This window comes from Poecilia reticulata, linkage group LG22 (genome assembly GCF_000633615.1).
Source record: "Poecilia reticulata strain Guanapo linkage group LG22, Guppy_female_1.0+MT, whole genome shotgun sequence".
NCBI lineage: Eukaryota > Metazoa > Chordata > Actinopteri > Cyprinodontiformes > Poeciliidae > Poecilia > Poecilia reticulata.
In genome coordinates, this window is record NC_024352.1 from 8158470 (window position 1) to 8168377 (window position 9908).

General features: G+C 39.1%; 1 protein-coding gene across 2 annotated transcripts in view; it reads left to right on the forward strand.

Annotated features, from left to right (window-relative positions):
• mta1 (metastasis associated 1) overlaps window positions 1–9908 on the forward strand; it is a 44569-nt gene that overhangs the window by 24331 nt on the left and 10330 nt on the right. For both annotated transcript variants that reach the window (XM_008399153.2, XM_008399152.2), the window contains exons 4-9: window positions 2873–2999; window positions 4735–4798; window positions 5834–5951; window positions 7125–7227; window positions 9060–9159; window positions 9295–9483. In XM_008399153.2, coding sequence (XP_008397375.1) covers window positions 2873–2999; window positions 4735–4798; window positions 5834–5951; window positions 7125–7227; window positions 9060–9159; window positions 9295–9483 — 701 coding nt within the window. The remainder of the gene's footprint in view (window positions 1–2872; window positions 3000–4734; window positions 4799–5833; window positions 5952–7124; window positions 7228–9059; window positions 9160–9294; window positions 9484–9908) is intronic.

A 9908-nucleotide genomic window follows, 5' to 3' on the forward strand; every position in this document is an offset into this window, starting at 1 on the left:
CTTTTTTAATCTGTATCTTTTAAAAAAAAAAGAACATCAGCCTGATAGATGGAAGGAGGGAAACTATAGCTTTAATTGTTGCTCCAATGCATTCTGGGAATTGTAGCTCTTACTCTTTTCTGTTCTGAAGAGGTCAGATTGTTTTCAGTACATTTGAAAAAAGAGGCAACTTTGTAAGACAGTCCAGACATGGCTATGAGGTTTCTTTGTGGTACCAAGCTGTACGGGTAGTTAGTCCTAAAGGGGGAGCATTTTTCCTGTAACACATCAACACCAATATGTTAGAAAGTGATCAATGTTGGCCGATACAGTCGTTAATGCCCATATATTTACTACACTACTCGGTCAGAAGCAAACATCAGATTTGGGTTGTCTCATGGTTTGTCCCTAGGTTTAGTTTTTATGTGGCGGGGAGGAGGGAATATAAAACTTTAAGTCTGGAAAGCAGGAATATTGAAATTGTACATTTGTTGGAGCTTTGACTGAACACTTCCTGTAATTAGGCTTGGTTGTTTCCTGTGTGATTCATGATTCAGCACCATAAGGAAGCGGCAGCAGCAGCAGAAGAAGAAGAAGAAGGCGCAGGGCCCATGCAGAGTGTATCCATCTGAGCGAACTGAGCTGCTCTTCCTGGGCATTGATGGTGTGTCTGCTGGGCGCCGAGTGCTGGGCAGAGAGAGTGAGGGAGTGAAGAAGTACTTATTGATTTTGGCCACACATCTCTTCTCCTGAAAATCCCTTGATTGCTTTTGTTCTGCTTCCAGCCTCCCTCTCTCCGTCTCTCTCTCTCTTAGCCTCGCTTCCTCTAATGAAACTCCAAATGAATTGGAGCACGTACCGACTGCTCCGGCGCTCTTCGTTTCACTTCTCTCCTCTCTTAGGCCTTCCCCCTCTGCCATATAATGGCAGTCTCTCGTCTTCATTTCTCACTGTTTTTATGCTCCTTTTGTCTTTGATACTTTTGTTATTATTGCCACTCCTTAAAGTGATTTTTTAATTTATTTTTTTAAATCCATTATTCAGTTCATTTCTTTCCTGGGGGTGCCTCTCTCCAGCGGTCATTGGGCGAGAGGTTGCCAGTCCATCACAGAAACACACAAACTAACACCAATTAATTCAATAGGAAGCCAGAATACCTGGAGTAAACCCACATTTGCACTGGGAAAATATGCAAACTACATGGAAAAATGCCCCCACACCAGGATTCAAACCCTGGAAATATTCAAAGTTGCTGCTAATGCCAATAAGACAAAGTACATTCTTCCTTGTAAATGTTTATAAATAAAGCGATTTTGTGAAATGGGAAGACGAGGCTGTATCAATCCGGGCACTCCGACTGTTACGTGTTCACCAGAGAGACGGTCTGAGCGAAGAAACTGTCCCTAAGGCGGCTGGTTTTTGCGAGTGACGCTGAAGATTTAAGTTCAAATGCTTTGTATCCAGGATGTGTGGGATCTGCAGAGGTGTTAGCTTATCCTTCTCCTGACCGTAGACCTGTACACGTCTTGTTTTGTGGATGAGCTAAACCGCGCAGTGATGGACGAGTGCAGGACAGACCGAATAATTGTCGCATAGAAAATGACCAGAAGGCTTGAAAGATTGTACTACTTGAGTTTCTACAGGAAAGTAGGAAGAGGGGTGGAGGATTTTGGCGTCTGTCTGTGAGAGATGAGGATGTGGTTTCTCAACGTTAAACACAAAAAATCCAACTTTTAATGACGACTGCAGTTTCAAGCTTGGTTGGTTTGGGGACCAAAATTGCAAAATTTGCTACATTTTCAGCTGGTGCTGGCCGCTTTTACATTGCACTGTGTCAGATGAAGCAAACGCTTTGAAAAACCTGTTTTCCCCCATTCGCCTGTGGTGGCGCTGTAGCAAGAACCACTGGAGAAAGCGGCACGAAAACCTGAAAAGAAGACGTGAGCGCAACTTCCTCCTTCGCAAAATGTGAACAAAAATGGTCAGATTTTAGCGGTTGTAGGATTTCTCTTTTTTTTTCTCATTGGTCAAAGACCAATAAGCCATTTCTTCCGTTACACGAGAGCATTTGTTTACCCAGTGCATTTACCCAGAATGCACTGCTTCAGTTCACTTTCTGCTTTTGGATTTTGGATCACATATTCATTCGAACCGCCCCGAAGTTCATTACTAGGTTTGTAGGCGGAGCAGAGTTTGCCTTTTCGATGCACACCAGCGTTCGATTCGCACCTCCCCAAACGAACCGGACATTCTAGTCAAACTCTTAATTTGAACTGAACTGGGCTGGTGTGTGAACACACCTTTTTTTTTTTTTTTAACCCCTTCATGACAATCATCCCTATTTCATAACAGAGCACCTTTTTGCTGTTTGAACCTCCTGTCAACGTGAGTCACAGCTGCACAGGAAGCTTTTACAATTTCATCTGCTCACATCAAAGATTGTTTGTGCTTTTTTTTTTTTTTTTTTTTTTTAAACACCAGTGCAATCTTTTTGAGCTTATTACTTTTTGTGATCAACATGTAAGACATAAAACAGCAGCTGTGTACCTCAGCCAATCTGAAGGAGGCAGAATTATTACACATGAACTTGTTTCTTTTGGCTTTTTCTTGTACGCAAAGTCAGTCGGATTCCCATAAAACACGTCTGAGGTGTGTGCGAACATGGCTCATGTCTCTGGGGGGGGGGGTTCATTGTTCTGGCTCATCAAGTGCGCGTCCCCGTGTTTCAGGTCCTCTCGCCGTGCACCTGAGACGGCGTACCGACAGCTGCCGAAAGATTTTTCCATTCCTGCTGTTTTTCCCAAAGGAGCCCATTGTTCCGCCTCATCTGATGTGCGTATGTTTGACCTTTGTTCCCTGTTGTTTTTTTTTGTGTTTTTTTTTTTACTCTTAGGGGAGTTGGAGGAGGAGATGGAGAATTCAGAGATGGCCGATCTCCCCGAGAAGCAGAAGCACCAGCTCAGACACAGAGAGCTTTTCCTGTCCCGCCAGCTGGAGTCCCTACCAGCAACACACATCAGGTAGTAAACCGGCTGGCCTCGCTAGCTGCACTTGCGCCTTTGCTTTTGTTTTGTTTCAACTTTTTTTGAGACAAAATATAAACTTAGAATGTATCAAACCAAGAAAAACATTGCAATATTTTATTTTCGAGCACACCAGTGTAGGAACTGATTAACCCAAAGGTTTCAGTCAATTTTCAACCATCTGACATCAAACAGGACAAAAAAAAATTCCCATTTCCTGAAATAGTCCTGTGAAAACCTTACAGGTTGAAATGAAGTTGTGACTTTTTTTTTTCTCAGAAAATGAAACGCTAAGATTATACCAATAATTATATTTTGCAAACACTGAAAGATTATAAATCGGGGCTTTTAATGGGAGTCTGTGCAGCATAAATTTTATCCGCAAATGACTAAATTGTTGCTACATTTTGGCTCATATCCAAAGCAGATCATTATTATTTGGCATGTGGAAAATACCTTTTTTTTTTTTTTTTTCAGAAAAAAATATTAACATCACGTTCTCAATCTGACATTTGAAGGCATAAAACTCTGATTGTTGTTTAATATATAATTATGATCAGGACTGAAGTTGATCAAAAGACTTGACCTAAAACGAAGTTGAAAAAGATGCGACTTGAAGTAATATTTTAAGTCAAATTTTTGAATCCTGTTTTTATTTTTTTTTGCATAACATTTAAAAAAATAGATAACAGTGGCATGAAGGATTAACATTTTCTGAGTTTTGAGAAATTTATCAAAAGAAAGATAATAATAAAAAAAAACCTGAAATGTTTTTTTTTTATTGCATTTCCTGGAAGTGGACGTGTTTGTCCTTTATGACTGAAGAATTTATCGTCTAATGGACCGCTGTAGAAATAAAAATTTTATTCCAAACTTCCAAAACACACAAAAAATGACTTGTTGATGAGGGGAAAAAAGTGTTGAAAAAGACAAAAATGTTAATAAAGACGCCTGAGGGCTCAAGGGTGCCGTGCTTTATTAAAAAAAATCTGGCACCAAGTGAAGCTCTGATGGGCAAACCGAGCACTAAATGCTGACAGAAGCCAGTTTCTAGACTAATCCTGACCGTTACTCATCAGTAAGCTCCATTCATCACCACGTTATAACTCGACATTCCTGCGTCGAAGCTGGACGGTTAAGGGTTAAAGAAAAGTCCTGAAAGGTTAAATCCAAGCCTGATTAAGACTTCCTGATTAACACGGGTGTGCAGACTTTTTCACAGGTTGTCTGAGTTTGTCACTCTCCCAAATGAGATATAAAGGTGTTAATAATTTCCTGTGAAATCATCTAAACATAGAAAGTAGCAATTAGCGAAGCCAAGCGGACACTATCGCTGACCGACCTCTGCGCCGTGATTCATCTGATTTGGAACAAAGTTATAAATGTGCACTTTTATTTTTTATTTTTAGCCTCACTTTAAACAAGTTTCAATTATCCTGGTTTTTGTTTAGATGTAACGGAATAAAAATAGCTGAACGCAGATAAACACAATTCGAAACGTCGCATTTTCTCCTTTCCTCTTCACAATTATGCATTACTTTGTGTTACTAGAAATGAGACGCGTTGAACTCTGGGGTTTTAATGTGACTCAATGCTACTTTTTAGGGACACAGACGCTTTTTGCAAGACACTGAAAATGTTTCTTCTGGCCTTTCCTCCAATTTCTCTTTCATCTCATGCGTCTCGCTGCTTTGATTTATTTATTTTTTTCCCCGCTCTCGCCCGGCTCCAGAGGGAAGTGCTGCGTGACGCTGCTGAATGAAACCGAAGCCCTGAAGTCCTACCTGGACAGAGAGGTACGTATGTGTGCGTCCATGCGCAGAGAGCGTGCAGGCATTCTTGCAGAGAAACGTGCGAATGAGGAACGCGTGAGCAGAATGCACCGCGCATGAAGATTTTTAAAACCTGCTTTGCACCAGAGCTTGTTTTTTGTCTTATTTTTCACTCTTTGATTGTGGTTGATTTCAGTTTTTAATCGCCTGCAGCCATGCAGCCATACAGCCATACGTAATGGTTCCTGGAAGTAGCTTTCCGTTTCAGCTTTCTTTATTTTTGTTTATTTGAAGAAGAAAACTTTTTACAGTTTTAGAATCTCTTCATCACCTCAGCTCTAACCGCCGCTGTAACATTTCATAATTTTCGAACAACTTTCCAACAATAAACCCAATCAATGTCATTCCATTCAGATAAATGCATTGCTTTCTTCCCAGCAAGTTTTTATTTTATTTTTATTTTTTTATTAAAAACTTGCATCTTCCTGCGGCTGCTGCGTTGGCAGTGAAGGTTTCCTGTTGCTTTAAACACCTAACATTAAAAAAAAAAAAAAAAAAAAAACGTTTCTACCGCACAGAGCAGAAATATGTTGCCATAACTAGCTCATGTTTATTGCATCCTTGCACACGTGAGGGGAAAAAAAATGATAGAAGGACTGAAATTTCTATGAGATCTATACACACAGCCTCGTACCTCTGAGGAACGGGCTGTTGTGCATCTGGCCGTGAAGCTGCGGTACGCATCCAGCCCCAGGTGCAGATGCCCAGCGGCATCATGGGATTTAAATATGTGATTAGGTGTGTTAGATTTTGCGGGCTTGTGTGAGGTTGTGTGGGTCTGAGTCTTACGAGTTTAAAGATTCCTGTTTCTAGATGAATTATTCAGCATGTTGACCCAGAATGTTCTGTTCACACACAGTAATGAGGAGACGAGAGACTAGCAGCGAGGAAACCGCGCGCACACACACACACACACGCGCGCACACAGTCAGATAACACACTCTCAGGCCCGGTTGCCCGTCTTCTGCTCTGAACTTTCCTCCCGCCTGTAATTCCCAGGATGCCTTCTTCTACTCGCTGGTGTACGACCCTCAGCAGAAGACCCTGCTGGCGGATAAAGGGGAGATCCGCATCGGGAATAAATTCCAGGCCGACATCACCGACCTCCTGAATGAAGGTAGTTTAATCCGGCCTGTTTATTTAAACATTGGATTCTAAGAGAAGAAGGTTTTTCTTTTCTTCAGGGAATATTTTTTTTATTTTTTTAACCACTGAATATTGATGTGGTGCGTCCGAACGGCACGGTAGTCCAATAAATAACTGCTTTCATACCTGATCCTGAACACTGACGTCCCAGCGCTGTCCGATAGTTTTTCAGCCAGCAAAAGTTTGTTCACCTCTTTAACTTTTTCACACTTCGTCACAACAGAATGCATTCGATCTGTTATGACATAGCCCATCACAAAGAATACACATAAAGGAGACTACATACAAATGCATGCCACACTCTTCAGATTTTAATGTGTAAAAAAAAAAAAAAATCCATAGAAAACTATACATCAAATTCACAATTACTTTGTTTTTGTCGAACGGTTAAAAATCAGAGATGCAGCAAACAAGATCGAGATCAAATGTATTTTTGTAGGACGTTTCCAACAGCTAAAGCTGCAAACATTTAAAGACCAAACATTAGACAGCAGATCCAACCAGTAAGGCTGTTAAACTATGAAGAACAGCTAGGAAAGAAAAAGGACATAATAAATCATCCAATGATCAGCTCCAATCAGTGATTGGCTGATCAATTACTGGAAATTTAGCTTATTTTTCATCCTAATTCATTAATTGCATCAAAATTAAATATTTTTACTATTTTCACTCTATAAACTCGCCTCTAACACGTGTGCAGATGTGTGATTTGCTTATGTAATTGTTTAATTACAATCTTTCAGATTTCTAACCTACTTCAATTTAAAAACCTGCAGCAGATTTACTCTCCTTGTTTAGACCAAAAAAAAAAAAGTTTGGTCAAAAACTGCATCCGCCAAGAAAAGCTTCCATAACTTGTACTTTCACAGAAAATGAATCATAAACACAGCCTTAAGTTTATTCCAAAATTACAACGTTCCATAGTAAAATATTTTTGTTTCAATACTTTAAGAAAATGTAAATCTTTGTGGACACATTACATGTTTTGCCAAAAAACCTTTTATTCTTAGCAAGTAGGAAAAACAGAAGCTGCAAACCAGTTGGATTCAATAAAAACTTTAACGGCTAGATCAGTTTTTTTTTTTTGTTTTGTTTTCTTTTCTTTAAATCAAATTAAGTTTACTGTGTGTGTTGGTAAATACAGACGAAAAGGACGGCAGAGACCTGGCAAAGCTAGAAGAGAAGATCTGGGATCCCAACAGCTCACTAACAGAGAAACAGATCGACCAGTTTTTAGTCGTGGCTCGGTAAGTGAACAATGATGCTAAAAAACAAAACAGTACAAGACAACTGATTAGTAAGGAACATAATTATGCTAACGCTGGGCAGATGTTTTAAAAATGGTGTCCATCTTCTGTAAAGTTACAAAAGCATTCCAGGTTTTGGATTTCAGTTTTATTGTGAACAATCATGCAATGTCTCCAGGTTCCAGTTCTGTGTTGAAATATGAAAGCAGTTTGTTTTCAAAATTTCTCAGGTTTGAATTAATGTGAAAACCAAAAATGGATTAAATGTTTTGATTCCATCAGAAATTATGTGTATTACAATATGAAAAGTTGAGGTTAGAAGAGCTACTACAGAATTAAGATTTTGTAAACATATCCTAATTTTATACTGAATGGGAACAAAGTTTACAAAATGAGCATCGTAAAGTGTTAAACTGAGTTTTAGTGCTACGAGTAATGTTGATATGCTGCATGAATAGCGCCATTACTAAGCTTTTATTTTGATAGAAACAAAAATAACACAAAGTGCTTCTCATACTTTCAAAACAGACGTGCAAAACAACCACTAGAGTGAATAAAATTAAATAAATAGGACAAAATTTGATGTTTTGACATAAAAAAAATAATAGATAATAAACCTAGAACAGTAGAACAAAAATATTTTAAAATAAATTTCAAAGTGCAATAGTGTTAAAACTGAATGAGTAACATCTTTACTTAAGTGAAATAAATATTTTCACTTATCCAAATGTTATTAATAATGTACGCATTGTTTCGAGACTGCTTTCATCTTTGTGGAAATGTGTAACACCTCTCCTCTTTTATCTGTTTGTGTGCGGAAATTAGCATCATCAAGAAACAAATTGGATAAAAGAAATACACCAAAAAGAACAAAAAAAAACACATAAAGAGAAATGGCAATAAGAATAACCTCAGAGAAAAACTCCAAAATGAAAAATTTCTCTTAGAAAAGACCGTCTGTACATAGCATGAAGCCAGCAGTCTCATCAGATATTGTCCCTTAAATGTGGTTCCGCATTGGGAGGTGTTGTACTTGTGATATTGCATTGTTGCACAATCTGTGGGGAGCCGTGCTTGTTGTGCAGTCTGACGGTCGCTGGCAGAAAAGACCCGTCATACTTCTGGAGGCGGTGCCACTGTCTTTCTAGAATAAAATCCTGCATTAACGCAATAAAGAAACATTCCTTCTAACTATCCATATGACTTATTACAAACATTGGACATTCTGGAGCCAAAACTGACCTAAAGGGAATCAAATTTTTTTAATTTTTTCACAAAAGTAGATGTTTAGGAGCCCTTTAATAGTCAGAATGTTTCCATGTTTAGTATTGGGGCTGGAACTATTAATCACATTATTTGTAAATAATTGTTTGTTGAAATAATCAACTAACTTAATAATTGATTAATTGTTAATCTGAGATTATGAAACATGTAATTTACTGGAAAAAACCCCAACATATTATAAGTAATTAAGCCAAAATTTTGGAGTTAAGAAGAAAACCCATTTGTCTGTAAATAATTTACCTAAAACTCCTCAAGAGGCATAGTTTTAGCTTCACCTGGGTCAATTTCATTAAAAAAAAACTATATCATTGCATTTCAGGTAATAAAATTTAGTTTTTTTTATTATCATTTAAAAAAAGAATTGTTTATTTACACATTTTAATGTATTTCTAATATTGCACAATAAAGGCTTAAGTAGTTAAATGAAAAATCTGAATGTGCCCATTTTTTTTTTTTTATCGAATAAAATTGTTGTAGCCCAGTAGCTACAACAATCGCCAGTGGCAGCGCGGTTGTGTGTCTTGTTGAAAGCCGTCTTCGTCCCGCAGGTCGGTCGGTACGTTCGCCAGAGCGTTGGACTGCAGCAGTTCCGTCCGGCAGCCGAGCCTCCACATGAGCGCCGCCGCCGCCTCCAGGGACATCACGCTGGTGAGAGAACGCGGCCGCGGGTTCGGAGTTGGCTCGACGTCATGCCGCCGCTTAAAAGCGCGCAACCTTGTCTGTGCAGCTGTTCTGTCAGCGATAGCTTGGCGCTTTAACTCTGCGCGGCGGTTTTTTTTCCAGTTCCACGCCATGGACACGCTCCACACCAACGGCTACGACATGACCCGGGCCATCGCGGCGCTGGTGCCTCAGGGCGGACCCGTCCTCTGCAGGGACGAGATGGAGGAGTGGAGCGCCTCCGAGGCCAACCTGTTCGAGGAAGCGCTGGAGAAATACGGCAAAGACTTCACAGATATCCAGCAGGATTTTGTAAGTGACGAAACCAGAAAGTAGCGCCTTCACAGAATCGCTCACTTCTTTTTTTTCTTCCCCCCCCCCCTACCTTCGTTTATTCTCCTAAAGTAAAGAGACTGGAGTTGATCATTGCACAGTCATGTGGTGCCAGTCTCATATTTATCATCATCATGGTTTTTTTTTTAGTTTTAATAATGTATTTTTCAAAAAATGATTTATTAAAAATAAGCATTAGTTTAACTATAATTTACAGCAAATATTCTTCAGGCAACCTGCATAAATTCAAACTTGTTCCCACAGGTTTTGTTTTCAACATTCATTAGAGCAGCAACTAATGATTATTTTAGCACTCAAGTAAAGTAATCTATCAGTTTTTCTAACAATCAAATAAAAATAGCATATTCTACAGATTTTTCATTTAACTACTACTTGCACCTTAT